Source organism: Diabrotica undecimpunctata, chromosome 5 (genome assembly GCF_040954645.1).
Source record: "Diabrotica undecimpunctata isolate CICGRU chromosome 5, icDiaUnde3, whole genome shotgun sequence".
NCBI lineage: Eukaryota > Metazoa > Arthropoda > Insecta > Coleoptera > Chrysomelidae > Diabrotica > Diabrotica undecimpunctata.
In genome coordinates, this window is record NC_092807.1 from 30,177,153 (window position 1) to 30,198,046 (window position 20,894).

The 20,894-nt window shown below is 31.8% G+C and overlaps 1 protein-coding gene across 3 annotated transcripts in view; it reads left to right on the top strand.

The window, feature by feature from the left end:
- The window catches only part of LOC140441231 (uncharacterized), a 41,540-nt gene that overhangs the window by 11,833 nt on the left and 8,813 nt on the right, over positions 1-20,894 (top strand). For 2 of the 3 annotated variants that reach the window (XM_072531815.1, XM_072531817.1), the window contains 2 exons: positions 2,995-3,153; positions 14,035-14,335. In XM_072531815.1, the coding sequence (XP_072387916.1) occupies positions 2,995-3,153; positions 14,035-14,335 (460 nt within the window). The remainder of the gene's footprint in view (positions 1-2,994; positions 3,154-14,034; positions 14,336-20,894) is intronic. The other variant, XM_072531816.1, reaches the window with a different exon arrangement.

Below are 20,894 nucleotides of genomic sequence, written 5' to 3' on the forward strand. Positions count from 1 at the left end.
GGAGGAAGTTTCTCAGAAATATTAAACAATATAGGGAAAAAAATCGGCCCATAATTTACATGGATGAAACTTATATTCATTCCTCTCATACCCATAACAGATACTGGAGAGACAATACCACCGAAGGTTTGCACAAGCCAGTATCCAAAGGGCAAAGGCTGATTATTGTTCACACCGGTTCATAAAAAACGCATGTTTGACATTTAAATCTGGTACGAAGTCTGGAGATTATCATAGCGAAATGATCTATAATAATTATAAAAAATGGATTCATGAAAAACTTATTCCTAATATACCAGCCCGTAGTGTATTGGTTATAGACAATGCATTATACCACTATGTCCAAGTGCAAAAATGTCCCACTAAGGGGTGTAGAGAAGACGAAATGAAGGAATAGTTAACACACATATCTCTGTAGGAGCTGGGTTGTACGCTTGTGTGTGTGTGTTTTTATTTAAAATAAAAATTATTCTTAATCTATTTTCTTATGGCATACTATTGTAATTTACTATTTTTATTGGGAATAAGCCACAATTTTAGTTTAAAATAAGTTTATTTTGAAGTTTCGAGTTCCACTTTGGAAATCGTTAACTCAAAATACGAAATACCAATAAATTAAACAAATTTTGTTTTTGTTACCTCGTAAAAAAATTCTTCTAATAATTTTATTTTATCTGACTTATTCATATTGACAACTCAGTCACTATTTGAGATATATTTTATAGGATATCTTTCTACAAAATCTCCTTACAAAAATAAAATATTCGGGAAAGTTAATAAAGTTATACAGTTTAGTACCTAAATACCGGATGTTGACAGCCATCCCAACGGGGCTGGTATTATTCTATTGTAAAGAAATAAACAGATTAAAATATTTGTGACTTACTAAAATTTAGAACTACTGTTCTTTTATTTTTGTACAGTTTACTGTAACGCAAATGTAAAGCTTTCATCTCGCCAATATTCCGTTTATAAAATTACAGAACGAGACATTTATAAAAGTGTTCGAAAAAACTGCCGCTTCAACATGACTGAATGGTCAATATTAATGAGTCAAATAAAATATATTTATTAGAAGAATTTTTTTTAATAAGTAACAAAAACAAAATATTTTGTATTTTGAGAAAAATGTCCGAAGGAAAAATTGAAACGTCAAAATAACATACAATATAGACATATCATAGAAGTTCCACTAATAAATAAGGTCACTCTCTGTAAACTTGTAGTATGGAGTGTACCAACGAGGCGAAGAGACCGAGCGCATTATGTATCTCTTTTCCTCCGAATGCGTTCTCACTTAATTTTCTACGCAAGTGGACAAATTTGTCAAGTATCACCTTAAATTTGACAAGCTGTAACTTGGGTACCATACAACTAATCTGTAAAGCGAGCGAAAGCGCTACCGGCGACGTGATTTCGATTCATCTTACCCCGAAGCACCTTTTATTAAAAAATATTAAATGTATTCAAAATAAATACTTATCCGACGATTTTATTTGGCATTGTTGCAAAATTACTGCAACATTTTTTCTACATAGTGCTTTTTAAATTGAGTTTTACTATTTGCAACAACGCGTTAACAGAAGTGCCTACGCTCTCCTTGATTTGCTACCTGACACCTGAGTAACCGTTGTGGTTTCTGATATCTCTGTATTGTAGATCCTACGACTCGAATTTCAACTCTTAAAATTACCGTAGCTTGAACAACATGCAAGATAAAACGCTATTTTTCCCAATCCTTATTACGTGTGTTCAATAATTCTATAGACTTAGCCCCCTTTCAGACGAGGATACTGTATCCGAGATACGCGTATCCGAGACGCAGATATTACATAGACTCAAATGGAGCTTTTCACACGAGACGCGCGAGAGATACAGTATGCGAGATACCGAATTCAGTATCTCGGACCTTCCTGTCACCGACGAGTGAATGCGTATCCCAGATACAGAAGAAACATTACGTTAAATGAACGCTTTCAGACACGAATACTTTTGCACCACATTCCATAGACCCGCGATTTTCTGTCGAATAATTGTGAATGAGCAACAAAAGAAAGACGGTGTTTTCTGAATATAGTTAAATAATGGAGCGTACTGTATTTGATAGTGACAAATTTATTTGTTTGGTACAATCAAATCCCTGTCTATGGGATACAGCATCGCCAGATTACTGCAATAGAAATAAAAAGTAGGAGTGCTGGGTCGAAAATTCTAAGCGACAATTTTGAGGCCATGACTGCAGTACAGCAAAATAAATATGGTAAGAAATAAACATGTTTTTATTATAAATACATAGTAGAATAGTTTAATATTTTGTTTCATACGTATACAGTTTAGTTTTAAAAGTTTGCTAATTGGAATTTTGATTATTTAACGAATATCAAACTACATTATTGTGAAAGGAATACGGTCATTTTTTATTTAGGGCGAGGTAAACAATTTACAAATTGGAGATAAGTACACATATTTATTTTAAATTTAAGTCATAGACTTTAACTTTAAAAAGTCATAGAAAGCCGTTCTTTTGATGAAATAATTCTACGCATAGTTGTGTCTTTTTTACTCAATTGAATTTCCAAAATTTTGTGAAGTTCTTCAAACGACTTCACAGACATTCGAAAATAATTAAAAAACTTCGATGGATCTTGCAATAAATCTTGATACAGCAAACTATACGTTCCCTTGGTTTCTCTTAATTCTACAATAGGATGAACCCACAAATTACGTCGTCTTTTCAGTTTCTTTTTATTTAATATGTACCACAGCATAACACACTCTTCTACATCCATAATCCAAAAATATAACCGCACTGCACTGCTACTATTTTCATACTGACGAGCATGCCCGTGAATCCGATACAGCCGCCATCGAAAATTCTGTATCTCACATACAGTATCTCGCATACAGTATCCTCGTCTGAAAACCCTCTTAGGGAATATAAAACCTTTTCATCACTCAATGCTTTATTAAATTATTTTTAAAAAATGATTCTAGCTTTACCTCCATCCAAACAGAAAATGGTAACTTACGTAAAGGAAAAAAAGAAGTTAAAAAAATCTTGCGTAACAAAAAAGGGCGATTGTGATTGCCACGAAAAGGAATGTAAATGTCCCTATCCATACGTATTACAACCTAAACCAGATGCTTATAAAGGTATATTATATTTTTTAGATAACGTAATGTTATTTGTAATATGTAATTTTAATTTATTTTAACGTCTTTTTAACCGTACAAATTTATATTTTCGACTGCCTTCTACAATTTAATTTATCTTTTTAAGGTCGATTTATACATATCCGTGCCATGTCCGTTCCGTGTTATGACAGTGCCCGCCAAAAAAAAAACAATAATGTACTCTTATGAGTATATTATTTATACATTGGCGTTTTCTGGACGGGATCCGTCCGTGCCTGGCCTGAAATTAATCACTTAATCACAAACGATATTTTTGTGGAGCAGATGCTTGTCTGCTTACCGCAGCTTTTAAAGAAAAAAAAAAGAAAAAAAGAGTACCTACTGGACAAATATTTGGGAAATTTTGTTTCATCGTCCAAAAATTCTCTGTTCCTTTTCCCCTCTATTCGGTCCGATACGTACACTTCTATAGTAAGGGACAAGATCTATGCGAAATTTTAAAGACCAACCTGCTGATAATCCGCTATTGATACCTATTATAACACAGCCCCCTAGACAGACATTACAGAGTTGTACTAAGCTTTATCCAACATTCAAATAAAATTACCGGAGCAGTGTTGAATTTTGAATTATTAGTTTGCTTAAATGTTTTTACAAATTGATCGGAACAATGGTTTTTAGCAGTAAACAATCTCGCAATATACTATTAAAAAAATACTTGCGTTCATCTTTTTTCTATACTTAGGATTTTCAGTTACGAAAATAAGTAGACATTTTGTTTTGTGGGTTCGTCAATGAACACTAATTATTGATATACACAAAAAGAAGTAAAATTTATTCCAAATCATCGTCATTAAATACTTTTGTAAAATGTTATCAAAAATATGATCTCGTTGTTTATAACATTTAAAAATAATTAAGAGAAATTCCTGCGGTTGACCTAAATACAAATTTACAAACAATTTTATATTTCCGGTAATGGCTAAGTACTTAATAAGTACATTTTCGTAGAATAATTAAATGGGGTGGGATCATTGTCACAATATTTAAATAACGGAATTAGTCATTCTTAAGCAGTATATTTTGTGGTTCTTTCAGCCAGAGTTTGTCGAACAAAAATGTGATATATTTAGTATTTATCAAAGAAAAATATGTGGCGGCCATGGTAAAGTGATGTGCGCTTACCTGACGAAAAAGAACCTACGGATAATTTAGAAGATGAAGATGAAAGTGCGGGGCCAAGTACTCAGCAAAGGAAGAATTTGTGTGTAGCTGTGTAAAATATGGTGTTAGATGTATTTGATGGACTTTCTAAAAAAATGACCAAATATGAAGCTGTTAAGCAAACGGCGGTTTTACCAAAAATTTCTTGTGCAACAGTGTACCGTTTAATAAAGACAGGTTCGAAAAGTAGAACAACAAGAAACGATTTGGGAAGCTCTAAAAAAATTCAACCTCACCTCTTGGAACCTATTAGTGAGACAATATATAATATGTATGCAGCTATAGTTATGCCTAACCTAAACAATATCATGGCAAAATTAAAAGAAAAATATATTGTTGAGGATTGTTCCACAAAGACTTTGGGAAGATTTTTGACCAAAAATGGTTGTAAATATAAAACTGTCAATAAGAGACAAACCATAATGGAGAGTGGCCGCCTAATAAAATGGAGGAATGAATATATCGAAAAAAATTCACAATACCGCAGTAAGTGTCGAGAAATTTATTATCTGGACGAGACTTGGTTTGATTCTCACGAAGCGATAGATAAATCCTGGACAAACGGTACAAGAAAATGGCAAATAGATTTACCCCATTCTAGAGGCAAGCGAATTTACATATTACATTGCGGAGGACAACATGGATGGGCGAACGATGCGTTATTATTGAGTTCCAAAATTATTAAAGACAGTTCTCTACTAGACTACCACCAAGACATCGAAGGGACGCTTTTTGAATCGTGGTTTGAGAATACATTACTCCCAAATTTAAAAGAAAAAAGCGTGATTGTTATGGACAATGCATCGTATCACTCCAGATGCATTAAAAAAATTCCAACCGAACAGAGTAGGAAGGATGAAATTCAAGAATTTTTAATAGCCGAAGACCTATATTTTAAGGATAATTACACCAAAGATTAACTAATCCAGGTTCTTCATACAAAAGTCGTAACTAAAGAACATATTGTAGATAAATTAGCCACTAACAATGGACATATGGTTTTAAGATTACCTCCATATTACTGTGTGTTGAATCCCATAGAATTGCTATGGACCCAGTTAAAAAAACATGTCCGGAGGAACAACACACCTCCAAAAGATGCCCAAAGTACTGTCAAACTAATAAAAACATAATCAAAAATATCTCAGTGCTCAAAACTGGCAAAATGCAATAGAATATGTAAAGAAGATTGAAAAAGATTACATAAAAAATGTCCCAGCCTTAAAGAAAATTATTATTAATTTGGCTGAGAGTAATGAACAGAACGATAATGACGATGAGTTGGAATAACTGTTAACTCTAACTGGAAGATCTCAAATGAATATGAATTTCCGAAGTGGCTAGTATACCATTTAATTTATAATAGTAAAAAAACCAATGGGTAACTTTTTGTGGCATCGCATGTGACATGTAAGTAAATAAAAACTACTTTTAAAGTTATACTTCTTAAGGCTCGATTGGGAAAAATTGATGAGAGTGAATTTTTATAAAATTCACTGTATGAAGTACGCGCATATTCAGAGCATGATGTTAGTTGCTACATCTAAATCTTTTAAGTTAGGTATTAATGCAAATAAAGTGTGAAAAAATTATTATTGGTGTTTTTGTTAATTCGATTATATTAGGACGGTGATAGATATTTACTGATGATTTGTATATTGTATATGTATATTTTTGTGTGTAAAAATTGACCTGATTCAGTAGTTTTCATCTACTTTATAATTACGTAGAAATTACATTTATTCATTACTTTAGGACCTCACTGTATAATATATTAATATTAACTGTTCATTGACGAACTTAGCACGGTTAATAAAAAAACTTGTAAATCCACCAAAAGAAAATTTTTATTTTCGTAACTGAAAAAATATTTTATTTTGCCAGTCTTAATTTTGAAAAAAGGTGAAGGTCAATTTTTCTAAATACTATATTATGAGGTAGTTTACTTTAAAAATAATCAGTATTTCGATAAATTGGTAAAAACATTTAAGTACACAAATTAATAATTCGAACTTCAACACTTTCTCCGATAATTTTATTTGAATGTTGGATACAGATTAGTACAACTCTGTAAATGTCTCTTTGGGGGTCTGTGTTACAATAGGTATCAATATCGGATTACCAGTAGGTCGGTTTTTAAAATTTCGCATAGATCTTGTCCCTCACTATACCACGCGGTTATATGTAAATATAACATTATATCCTATCGAATCCTATCGAATCCTATCGAAGTTTGTCGGCGGCGTTAGGTCTTGCTCGAACATCGCGTAGCACGATCGGAACGCTGTCAGATGCCACCAGAATTTTTGCATCGAACGTCTGTATGTCTGTATGTAACAATAATTTACTGAAGTAAAAACATATTTAGTGATATGTATATTTTCTTTTCTCCCTGTTCTCAGATATTTGAATTAATCTTGCTTGTCATTTTGTTTAAATTACCTTGTACCTGTTTAATTTTTGTTCTTCTCCTTTTAAAATTAGGATTCTATGGTCTCCAATATATCATTTTTATTAGCCATCTATGATTTTATCTAAGAAAATGAAAACACCATTTAACTCATAGTTTTAGATGGTTCAGAGATGGATATCAAATATGCAGTCGGCTTCCTTCTGCATTTTCTTTTTCAGATTCATATTTAATGTCGAATTCAAATTGTAAAAAAAAATGTGTCATGTCTCCTAATTCTTCATCTGGTCCTGTACGCAGTTTTGTTCCCTCATGGGGCTTATGATCATTATGATCAGTAATAACTACAACTTTTCGACCCATTAGCCAGTATTTCCAAAATTTTATTTCTTCTTTAATTGCAAGGCATTCTAAAAACTGGCTTTTTTAGTCTTTTTTTCTCCATCTCTTCATTTTTGTTTCAGAACTGCCCCAATTCCTAAAATACTAGCATTTGTATATATAGTTGTAGGAGCATTTCGGTCAATAATAGCTAGAATAGGTTCCGAGCGGAGGATATTTTTTACTATATCAAAAGCTGTTTGGCAGCTTAAAGACCAGTGAAATTTGATATCTTTTCAAAATAAATTATGTAATAGCTCTGATAATCAAGCTGAATCTTTTATATATTTGTGGTAAAAATTTACTTTTCTTCCAAAAAAACAGGCCTATTTTTTTCTCGTGTCTGGTGCTGGAAAATCTGTGATTGATATTAAATTGTCGTGTAATGGACGAACTGAATTGTTTCACACAATATTTTACTTCTATTGAAAAATTTCATTTTAGAAGTTTTAGCCTAATCCCTCCTCGAGAATTGCTTCCATGAGTCTTTCTATATGATCTAAGTGTTCTTCAAATGGCAATGAAAATATTAAAATGTCATCTATGTAGTTTTTACAAAATGAATTTAAATGATGTTTTCTAATAATATTATTTAAAATTATTTGAAATATTGCTGCTAATGTTTTCAGCCCAAAAGGTAAGCATTTTCATTGCCAATAACTTTTTTGCGTAACGAAGGCTGTCTTATATTTATCTTTTATCCGAACTTCAAGTGCCATCTCCGCGGCGGAGGTCGGCAATCATCATAGCTATTTGGACTTTTGAGACGGCTGCTCTGAAAAGTTCATTTGATGTACATCCGTACCACTCTCTCAGGTTGCGCAGCCATGACATTCTATCCGAACTGGAATACACCAAAAAGCAGAATTTATGTATAAAGTAGTAAAGAATGTAGCATTCCTTGTTTTGGCTTAAATTTCGTCAATTAACGAAAAAGATTGGGGTCCAGGAATAATTAATTTGTTTAATTCACGAAAATCAATGCATAATCTGATTTTACGTCCTTCATCTTTTTTAAAAGCCAATGTAACCGGAGCTGCAAATGACGAAGATGATTCTTCTATTAAATTTATTTTTAACAATAATTTTCCTATTTGAAATTCTTTTTGGTCTTCTCTTGAGCATCTGTAAAGCTTCTTTGTAGCAAATTTATGTTCTAAAAGTTAAATTTGTGCTTCATTATTTTGAACCTGCCTATAATGTCAAATTATGTTTCGCGAAAATATTGTCATATTTATTTAATAATATTTATATTTTGTTTCTCTGATCTGGCAATAAATGTTCAAATTTTGCTTCGAAAAGCTCTGTGGGAATTCCCTCTTAAAAGTTTATTGAGTATTCTGTAATATTAATATCATTATTAAATTTTTTAATCTTCTCTTCAATATTTGCATTCAATCTTATAGAATATAGAAATATAGAATAGAATCTGATCCTAGTAGAATATTATACTCGAAATATTCATCATTAACTACAAAAAGATTAATATTATTCTCAATTTTATTAATTTTCATTTTCGCATTTAATTTTTCGGTAAAATTTGTTTTGCCATTTATCGTTTTAACTACGAAAACCGTCGGACACACACAACGATTTTTCGTGTTATGGGCGATACAAATACCCACAAAGCGAAACTTCTAATTTTATTTAAAAATTGCAGATAAAAATAAGTTTTAAACACAAAAATTTTTAGAACCAAATTTCTTCATTTATTTTTGCATGTCAGCGATCCATGATACTTTGATTATAGATTGTTTGTTTCTTTGTTTAGAGAAACATTTTATTGTCGCCACAAAACCTTTTAAAGTTGCATCTGAGAAAGCCTTGACAGGAACCTTTGGATGACATATTTTCTTACCACTATTCATTTGATTCAAACATGAATTGCGAATCGGTTTAAAAGAGTTCATTTTTTGAAATAATCTATCCAGTGGTCCATTCTCAGTACTGCGTTTGTAATTTCAGAAACTCACTCGAATAAAAACATTAGTCCCTTTTTTTAAAAGAGTAAATCTCTTATTTTACTCACATATCATCTTTGATGCCTGAACTCTCATCATTTTATGTGATTCTTCTCTCTCATGTCTAAAGATTTATTCATATATTTGTCTTGATTGTCTAAATTCTCTTGGCAGGGTTCTACACTGTTGCTTTCTTCTCCGTTTTTTAAATAATCATCATCATGTTCGTTTTCCATGCTATTTATTAATTCTTCCAAATCGTCTTTATTTTGTAGTTTATCAAAGACATCTTTCGGAAGGTTTGCATCTTCTAAACCATTTGTTTGTCTGCTGCCAAACATGGCCTTATAAGGGCTCCTACCAATTCCTCTATGAAAAGATCTGTTTTTCTTGGACTTTTTAAATCTCTCAACCCTTCGGACCATTTTGTATTATTATTATCGTTTACACAGGTAATCAACATATCCCGGACATCTTGATTAGCCCTCTCTACAGAGCCTTGACTTTGTGAGTGTTTTGGTCGAGCGTGAACTATTTTCAGACCAGGAGACATAGTAATTAGTTTTACAATAACCGAGTTTCAAACTCACGGCCGTTATCACTTTGCAAAATATATGGAGCATCTACTAGACAAAAAATATCAACCTAGTGGTCAGCCACTTTAAGTGCTGTTTTGGTTTTCAATGGTCTCAAAAACAAAAATTAAGTCAAATTTCCATTAAAATTTCGAAGTACAAAATCATCTCTTATTTTTTTATAGTTCTTCTTTTTAACTTTAGGTATTTTTATATTACTAAATTTCTGGATTAACCCTAGAAAGGTGGACTATCGTAAATTTGACGACGCTCCTCGGTTTTCGCCGCAGTTTGGGTGCAGTCGCGTAACCTCTGCCCATACACTTCTCAGTAACTGTTTCTTTAGTCTTGATTTAACAGGCGGTGAGTGCGTTTCTCCACTACTGTATTTATGTATTAGATTTTTTGAGGGCACGTCGTCAATTTTACGAAAGTCCACCTTCTACGTTAGTTTTTTTCTCTCAAGTTTATTTGGACGCCGGTGACGTTTTTGGTAAGTCATTATCTAATTCTTTTTTATATTTGTAGTAAATATTATTTTATTTAATTGTAGCACTATGTCATCACGAAAACCTTTAACGGCAAGTGAAATAAACGATGAAATACAGCGTATAATGAATGGTGAAGATAGTGAGCAGGAACCTTTTGAAGATAGTGGAAGTGACTGGGAGTTAGAAGAAGATGCTTTGGAGTTTGAATCGGACGATTCAGATGAAGAAGATGACTCTAAAAATAGTGATAATTCCAAAATTTTCCAGCCATCCAGTGTATCCAGTTCATCTGTAAATTTAATGGATGCAGATATAAAAGCAATAGTGGTGGAAAGCGAAAAATCTACAGAAGAAGTACCTGGAACATCAGGTGAGAACTCCACTGTTTCTCAGTTTATTGTAAATCCGGGAAAGGCTCTAAAAGGTAAAAACGGGCATAAGTGGTCAAACAAAATACCTTCATTGTCAAAAAGAACGGCAGCTAGAAATATTATTCATTTTATAGCTGGTCCCAAAGGAAATGCCAAAAACTACACAAAAGTTGAAGAATATTTCTTACATTTTTTTTCAGAGGATATATTATGTCGTACTCTGTTACACTCAAATACTGAAATTACAAGACAATCTAAAAAATATGCCAGTCGTCCTAATATTTCTGACATGAGTAAAAATGAGCTACAAGCTTTATTGGCAATTTTGATAATGTCTGCAGCAAATAAAGACAGTCATCTATCTGTGAAATATATGTTTGACAGTAATATATCAGGAAAATTTTATCAGGCTTGCATGAGTGGTCAGCGTTTTAAATATCTCATAAACTGTCTTAGGTTTGATGAAAAAGAAACACGAAAAGAAAGGCAGCAAGATGATCCTTTTGCGCATATACGCGAAATATGGGACATTTTTATTACCACCTGCAGAGAATCATATACACCTTCATCCTATTTGACTATTGATGAACAGTTAGTAGGATTTCGAGGACGTTGCCCTTTTCGAATGTATTTACCTGATAAACCTAATTCGTATGGTCTCAAAATCGTAATGATGTGTGACAGCTCTTCGAAATATATGATCGATGCTATTCCTTATTTAGGCAAGAAAACCAATACAAATGGTTTGCCGTTGGGTACATATTTTGTAAAGGAACTTACAAAATCAGTTCATGGTAGTAACAGAAATATTACCATGGACAACTGGTTTACATCAGTTAGCTTAGCAGAGGAGTTATTAAAAGATCAGTACAAACTGACAATTATCGGAACTCTTCGCAAAAATAAAAGAGAAATTCCACAGGAATTGTTAAATGTAAAGAACAGAGTCCCCAATACATCTATGTTTTGTTTTGATAAAAGAAAGACATTGGTATCATATATGCCAAAGAAAAATAAGGTAGTTTTACTTCTTTCAACACTTCACGAAGGTGCTGATGTTTCCAAAATAAATGGCAAACCCACTATAATAACTGATTATAATGGAACAAAAGGCGGAGTGGATACATTTGATCAAATGTGTTCGAATATGAATGCGGGTCGTAAAACGAGGAGATGGCCTTTGTGTATCTTCTATAATATGATAAATATTGCAAGTATTAACTCGTATGTTATTTACACCACAAACACATTAAAAGCAAACAGAACAGTTTTATCCAGATACGAATATATGGTTGAATTGGCTCGTCATCTCGCCGAACCCTGGCTGAGAGAACGATTGTGTATTCCAACTTTACGTCGAAATCTTAAGCAAAATATTAAAGATGTCCTCAAAATTTCCGAAGAAGTTGAACGTCCGTTACCTGAAAAAAAGAAACGCAAGGCATGTTTCCATTGTCCGAGTAAAAAGAGGCGCATGACTACCACATATTGCAACCAATGCCATCACGCTATATGTGGCGAACACCGAGGTAATATATGTACAATTTGTGCAAACGAGTAGTGTACATCGACTTTATTTATATGTGTACCACTTACTAATACTTACATTTTTTCTAATTTATTGTAATAAAAGTGTTTATAATTATATTTGTATTTTTTTTTCAATTTTTTGTTAGATGTCGTAAAAATTACGATAGTCCACCATAACTGTCAGTAAATAATAGTCCACCTTTCTAGGGTTAATTCAAATAATGACTGAGATTGTCCAATTGCTTCTGTCTTCTCATACACTGGTATTAAGGTCTGTTGTAAGTACTCATTTTGGTAAATCACATCAATCATCTAATTTTGTCAAACATATCATTGCCATGGCCCACTCTCTTGGCATTTTTTCTGCTTCCCATATGCTTTATCAGTTTCTGTAGCTGTTTATGTTGCCTTTTCTCTTCGGATTTTATTATTTCAGCCGATATTTCTGTTATTCATATGCTTTTATTGTTTATTATACACCCTTCATTTCATTTTTTTATAAACTAACAACCTTATCAGATTAACAACAAGGATTCAGATCCGGAAGATCCTGCGTAGACACCGTATTTGTACGACGAATCACAGAAAAGGTCATCGAGTACAATAAAGACCTGACCTGACAAACGCTTTCGATCATATCCAAGTCGAAGACGTCTTACACCTACTGTATAAAAGAAACATACCAATCAATATTATACAAATTATCGAAAACATCTACTTCCATAATCGAATACAGGCAAAGATAAATGGAAAACTAACACAGTGTATACCAGTACAAAGCGGAGTCAGGCAAGGTGATTTGTTCAGCCCATAGTCTCTTTAATATAGTAATGGACGAAACAATACAAGCGTACGTAAAGGTCATGGTTACAGATTGGGGAACAAAGAAATCCAAATATTATGTTATGCAGACGACGCCGCATTAATCGCCGAGACAGAAGACGAGCGCCAAATATTAACACACATCTTCAATACAACAGCCAAGAAATATAATATGATAATATCAGCAAAAAAAAAAAACCAAATGTATGATAACATCTAAATACCCACTACGATGTAAAATCGAAATTGATGGGAAAATAATAAAGCAGGACGCAAGTTGGGTACGGAGATGTTGAAGAAAAAGTACGACAACAAAGCTTATAAGCTAGTAAAGCGGCGGGATCTCTTAATGACATAATCTGTAAGAACAAACACCTAAGACAAGACACAAAAACAAGAATCTATAAAGCAGGAATTAGACCTATATTAACATACACGGCGGAGACAAGACCTGAGACATCTAAAACGAGACGAATACTAGAAACAAGAGAGATGAAAATACTTCGACGAATATCAGGGAAAAGTCTGTTGGATAGGGAGAAAAGCGAAAACAAGAGCATGCACTATAGAAGACATAAATGGATGGGTGACAAATCGGAAACAGGAGTGGAACGAACATAGGATAGTATGAATAGCACGAGATAAGTCATCAAATGGACGAAGAAGTATTGGCAGACCAAGAAAAAGACGGTACGATAATTTAAACAATTTAGGAGGCTAATATTGCATAAGAAACAGGCTTAAAAGCCTACATATAAGAAGGAAGAAGAAGAAGATTTAATTTTTTATTTCTTCCTTTGTATGTATTTCTATTTCTATGTGATCCTTTTCAATTTCATGGGTTGTTCCCCTTCCTACTTCGTTTTTCTTTAACAGTTGTGTAATGTAAGTTTGCCAAATTCTTATTATTTTATTTTCTCTGGTTTATTAAGTAATACTCCTTCATCATTTTTGATATATGGGTTATTTTTCTGATATCCTCTTTCTGTTTCCTTATAGTACCAAAACAAAATAATTTCGCTTAATGTAAAATTTGGGAACGCAAATACAAACATTTTTAATTTAAAGTATAGTAGTTAAGAGTTTGCCTCAAGAAAATAGTTTCAAAACCCTATTAATATATTTTTTATATAGAAAAACAAACTCCAACATCTAAAGGAAAAGATAAAATAAAAGACGTAGTATGTCACTGCTGCCACGCTGATTTATCCAACTCAGACGAAGAATTGGAAGTTATTGCAATCGATTTAAATGATAATATGAAAAAACAAGTACCATCAGACAACGAATTAACTCAAAGACAAGATTTAAGTACTAAAGCATACGAAAAAGAAATAGATGGAGAAATAGAAGATACAAACGATATAAATGGCAATATTTTAATAATCCAAGCGGAATCGTTATCCACTGATTCAGTGAAGTCCACAGTGGATTTGTAAGTATTTTTTTTATTAGATAGAAAGATAACACTGCTAATTTTTGCAAAAGTTTACAAAATAGGCACTTAAAAAAAGTGCTGTAAAATTCGGCCCCTCTTTTTCCTCGTATTTCGTACCTCCAAGAAATCTAATCGAGTATGACTTGTGTAGAAATAATTCACAGTTAAATATAAATATACACATATATATATATATATATATATATATATATATATATATATATATATATATATATATATATATATATATATATTGATGCGATTGGGGTTTATAGAAAATAATTTATAAGTTATATACTACATAATATTAGATATAAAAAAGTATTTGATTATTTTAAATAAGTTATATACTAGAGAATTTTATAAAAATATATTTATGTGAGGGCATTTTAAGAAATTAGCATATAATAATTGTAAAAAGTTGTATTTTAGTAGTTATGATTTTGTAGATATATTTAAGTGAGCCATGTGACTAGGCAACACACTATACATACTCTCCAAGTGACATTTTAGGAATATAAAGTGGGGTTATAATAATAATGTTAGTTTAAAATGTTTAATTTATATATATTTAATGATTTAAATGTTTATTCTGATCTGAAAAGCCTAAATGTCAACAAAATTATCAATAGAACATTAACAAATTCTCCAGAATGCAGAATTTGACCTTTGTTGACGGTCGAACATTCTGGAAATAATGGTGATGTCTGTGGATCCAACATATATTTTTTTCGAGAACATCCATATAGAAGAAATAGAACTAAATCGAACATGACTTCTTACCAGATGGTTCTGGAAGATTGAAAAGATATAAATACCCGTGATTTGGATTCAAGATGGCCAGTTTATTATGAAAGTTAGTAGAAGATAGACTCATTTAGTTAGTGAAGTCAATTGTTCAGAATTTTCAAGAAGTCAGAAGAGTTTTAGTTTTAGTCAGTCAGTCAAGCAGTTTAGTGAGAAATATGAAAGTTAGTTGGAGTTAGTCAATCAGTTACAAATAGTCCAATTGTTTAATATAGTGAGTTAAATGAAGATTAAAAATTATGCATATATTTTAATGCACATTTATAATTATACACAAATAATTATTGAAGATTAAAAAAGTATATTAGAAGAATTATTGGATGGATATTGGAAGGAATTAAAATTATATTATGATTGGAGATTAGTATAAATCAACTTATAACAATTGGATATTGGTATATTGAAAAGAAGAATAAATATAAATGCTGTTTGCTGGTTTGCTTGGTGGTTTATAAATGCTGGTGAAGAAAAATATATCTTAAATTGGTAGAAGCTGATAATTGGAAAAAGTAATTTCACAAAAGCAAGGATAACCGAAGTACGAAGACATTCAGTGGTGATTAGAATCTATATAGTGGAAAACAGTTCATTTAGGCATTCAGTGAAAGAAAGGTACAAAATTTTGTTAATATAATTTAGTTAGTGTCATAACAGTTTCAATTTTGAAGATAGTTTGTTTAAATTTTACATTGTCTATAGAATTTAATTAGTTTTATAAGAATATCAATTTAAAGATAGTTTATTTTAAATTTACATTGGCTAGGTTAGATATATATATATATGTGTGTTTCATAATAGTTATAATAAAGATAATTTAAAAAAGTACTTACAAACTAATTCTTTGAGAACCGCGATAAAAACCCTATATTATTAAAAATAGTCATTGCTCATCATTCAAACAAACAACACATCATAACAATATATATATATATATATATATATATATATATATATATATATATATATATATATATATATATATATATATATATATATATATATATATATATATATATATATATATATATATATATATATATATATATATATATATATATATATATATATATACTTAGTTATAATTATACTTCTTTTTCTCAGCCAAAGAGAAAAATAAAAATTAATAAATAGACCATTTAAATAAATTTTCAAGACATCCTGGTAAACAAAATTTATGTATTAGATTAAGATAAGATTAGATTATTAGAAAATTTTGCGTCAACAACTGATTTTTAAACACTCGCAGGTAAAATCTTTTTATATAGAATTAGAAAGCCCATACTCATTATAATCTTTTCATTGTTTGTATATGACCTAGTATTAAGATATTGTAATTAACCTTTTCTTATAGGAATGAATTATGTATTTGTAACCAAAGGAGAAGCCAGTTTTAAAGCAAAAATTTTAGTTTCTCTGGAAACAGTAATGGGGTTTTTTCTTAATGATTGTAAACAAAATAAAGCTTTTTGATTAAACAGTTTTTTTTTGAATGGGAGAGTTGATAGTCGATGTATGATAGAAAGTGGCAGTTGTCATTAGGATCATCGAAAGGAAAGGTCGCGTCTCGATAGAGGGTGTGTTCGTGAGTTTGAATACCGGCATTGTGAAAGGAAGTTAGCAGAATTGCGGAAGGAGATTACAAGTCGATGAAAAGATATCCTTAGATCTAAAGTGGGCAGTTTCTGGAATACGTAGGAAATAGTTTGGCGGCACCAAGTTTGTTGGAGAATTAAGTCAGGTGTTTCGTACAGTCGCAGTAGGATTGCAGATACGAAAAGAAGAAAGCCGAGGCGAACAGTGGCAAATTACATTGCTGTGGAACGTGGACGATTCTGGGTATTGTTCAAATACAATCTACGAAGGAAAGGTCAGTGATTTTCTGTTCAGAATTAAAAATTTTGTAACTTTGAATGAAGTTTGTTGACATCATTGTCGTTACCATTTTAACTCAAGAGTAGACTTCATTTGTAAAATGTTTTAAAGTTGTGTTTTTGCAATAAAGTAAATATTGAAAAATCAGAATGATAAAAAGTTTTAAAGATATTCATTGAACTTGGCTTTAAATTGGTTTTGTCTTCATGAAGACTTAAAATATTCTTTTTGTGTAAATTTTATTGCATTCATTTACGCTGATTGATAAGATAACGGCAAAATTTGATAATTGTTTTATTCTTCTTTAAATAAAATAAAGAATACCAATTTTTTGTAACATACTATTTTTATTATTATTCTTTTTTCTCTATCCCGATAAAGGACAACTAGGACATCTGTGGACCCACACAACATAGGTTAATATAAGGAGATTTTTCACCCTGAGAACAATTAAGTTATGTTTTTGATTTGCTCAATTAATCAAATAAAAAAAGAATAACTTAATAATATATATTGTTATGCTATGTAAAATTGAAAATAATATTGGTTTGCTCTTAATATATTTCAAAGTACAAAATATAATAATGCAAGTAATTCAACTAATAAACTATAAAAGATATTTCGAAGAAATGAAAATCTATTATCCTGGATGACCTGTAGTAAACAAAATTTAAGATATGCATAAATTATTTTCTTTGTAAAATATATTCGAGTGATGTGAGTGAGCTTAAGTGAAGTCATGAACAATGCGAGCGGGTTTTCCAAATGGACTTGTACAGTGATAAGACAATATAACAGAATATTTAGAAATTATATTAAGTTTAGTTCTTAAGAATTTGTAGAAACCGATTAGCATGTTAATAGTTTTTAGGAAATTTATAATTGTAGGTAAAATTGTTGTTTGTTATCTAAATGAAGAGATGGGGATACGTACGACGAGCTTTAATTGGAGGAGATTGAAAAAAGTGGAATAGGTATGTAAGAATGAGAGTTTAGTTAGATTTTTGAGGGAAAAAAGATAATCAGTTGTTTTCCAAGGGTGCAAGGCGACCAGTCGTTGTTCTCTGGTGCTTCCCAAGTGATAGTAAATATTAGAAGTGAATGCTGGTGAGTTTTCTTGGAGTAAGTGTATCTGACGAAAGCTGATCCAGTAAAATATTGTAAGTTATACTTTTCTACTTATATATTCCAAGAGTCACTGTTCAGGCCGGAACGAGAGATTCAGTTTATCGAGAGGAGAAGAGTAGTGTATTTGAAGGAGATCATTAAAGACGAGAGGCTTAGAATAATTTGTTGTAAGATTGCTGATTACCTAGGGAACTGCTAAGAATAGATAGTGTAGGCTACAAGGGATTTGGTAAGGATTTGGACAACTCATCATCAGAGAGATAGTTTTTTACCATTCGTCAGTTTTTCTTTATTAACAAAGTTTTTTTTTAATTGCTTTAGAAAAGATAGAAATATTTTGATCAGGGGATTTAGAACAACAATTTTGATTTGAAATTTTAATTTATATTGTACACAACATTAATTTTTGAAGGTTTACGTACGTAGAACAAAACTTTTGTTAATCATTATATGAGATATTTTTTGTTGAAGATATTTGAGTGTGAATTTTATTTCAATAAATAATGTTGTATCATATATGTTTTATTATTCCGGTATTCTTTGGACCTTACCTATCATATGTAAAGCATAGATATTGAAGCAGTAATATAACCCTGAGATAAGAGAATTAAATAGTGTAATAAAATCATAATTGCATCATTTAAATAAGTTTAATTAATTAATTAATTACCTAATTAATTGGTTGGCGCACCTCTGACTTTTAATATCACATTAATATATATTATGTATATATATACATATTTTAAATATATATAATTTAAAAAAAAATATATCCTTTTTAAAATATATTGAATACCAAACTGTGTACAAATCTGACTTTTAAGCGATTTATATACAAAAATATCAAATTAAATTATCTTTCTCATAAACGGTGTAACCCTGTGATTGTTTTAAGTTTGAATCTAGTTTACTGGCACAAGTCGCATGTGTAATCATCTTTGACCGCACTGGTACAATCAACATGTGAACAACATTAACACATTAGGCATTTGATCCACTGTTCACCCGTCACTGACTTGGACCATTGTTCGTTGCAGAATATGCACGTCACATCCGATTCATCCGATGTTTGTTCTGTTACTACGACGAATCCGATTGAAGAGACTAATTTAAGAGACAAATAATCTTATTTCTCAAATGAACATCCCTTGTGTATTTCAAAATCTAATTGTCTCTTGACCTGAGAGTTAGGTTTGTGCTTTTTACACTCTATCTGTAAGTTTTCTTTATTTTCAGCCTCTGGTATCGCCTTTTTTGTTCCAGTCTTCTTCCAATTTTCTTTGGCGTTTTTATGTGTTTGATCTTTTTTTCCTGACAGAACCTTTTTAGCAATTTCTGCCAAAGTTTGCTTTATAAGGAAACGAAGTGATTATGGCCGACTTACAGGGCTTGTGGTCTCTTCCAGATGATTTTTTTTATCGGTTTGGGCACAGGCAAGATTTGAAAGGGCTTTTGTAAACTGGAGAAGGATTTGAAAGAGAACTTGATGAGTAGAATGACAGAGGTAGCGGAAGAGGTTCTACCAACTGAATTAGGTGGATGCTTGTTCCTGTGCAACCCTTGAAGAAGAATGTATCACCAAGTGAGAAGATTCAGGATTTTCCTCATCAAGTGTGCTGTTCGAAAAAGTTTCAGTAGGATCATCAGATGTACAAGCGTTATCATCTAGATCATCAGCCTTCTCTATTTGGGCTTCTGCAATGAAGTCGGCATCAGAAAACTTGTTTCCATCCAGTGGAAAAATTCCAGTTGTCTTGAACCATTGATGGCTATTTCTGCCGTTTGACACTTTATGTAAGCCTTGCCAAACAGCTCCATTACGTCAAATGCTGTTAGAGTGCGTTGGTTTATTAGCAAACCTTGTCTAATCTCCTGACTATAATAAGACTTTAAAGGAACAGACTTATCTAAGGGCTGCAACTTATGAGTTGAATGAGGCGGTAAGGAGATGATTGTAACATGGTTTTGCCTAGCCTTCTCGCTAATGTCAATATTTCTGGTATGGCTTGAATGCCCGTCAAATACTTGAACAGGTGATTCAGTTGTGGGTTTTGTAGTGCTTAAAAAATGGTCAAATCATTTTGTAAACAGTTTTGTTGTAATCCATCCTGATTACACGGGAAAGACAGTACCTGGAGGAGCCCCTTTTTGCAACTGAGCATTCATGTATTTCCGAGGAAATATCACCATGGGCGGAACATAACCGCCACCAGCACTCATACAGACTACAATTATTGTTATCAAGGCACCTCTTTCTGCTGATGTAAGAGAGCCTACCTACCTTTCTCTTCGGAGACCAATGACTGATTCTACTTTACTCTGAACCACTATAAGGCCACTTTCATCCACGTTGATAATTATGTTTGCTGGTAGCTGTATTTTTCAAACGCGTATTCAATGTTGTCAACAAACATTGACACATTTTCTGTGTAGAAACCTACAGCTCTTGTACTATCAAACTGTAAATATCAAACCAAAGAGTATTTAAAAAAAAAAGAAGAGGTATCACTTCCGTGCAAAAGTCCTAATTGTTTATCACTTCCTTGTTTAATGGTCACAAAGCAATAAAAACACATGCATAAATGACAAAATAGCTTCGAAAATTATTTTTTTAAATACTCTGTATCAAAATCAAACAAATACCTAAATACAACGAGGGGAAAAAGATGGACTCCCATGGACGATGTGGAGTCCCTGGAATCCTAATTCACCTTATCCGTACCAACAGGTTTCGACTCGTTCCGTAGCC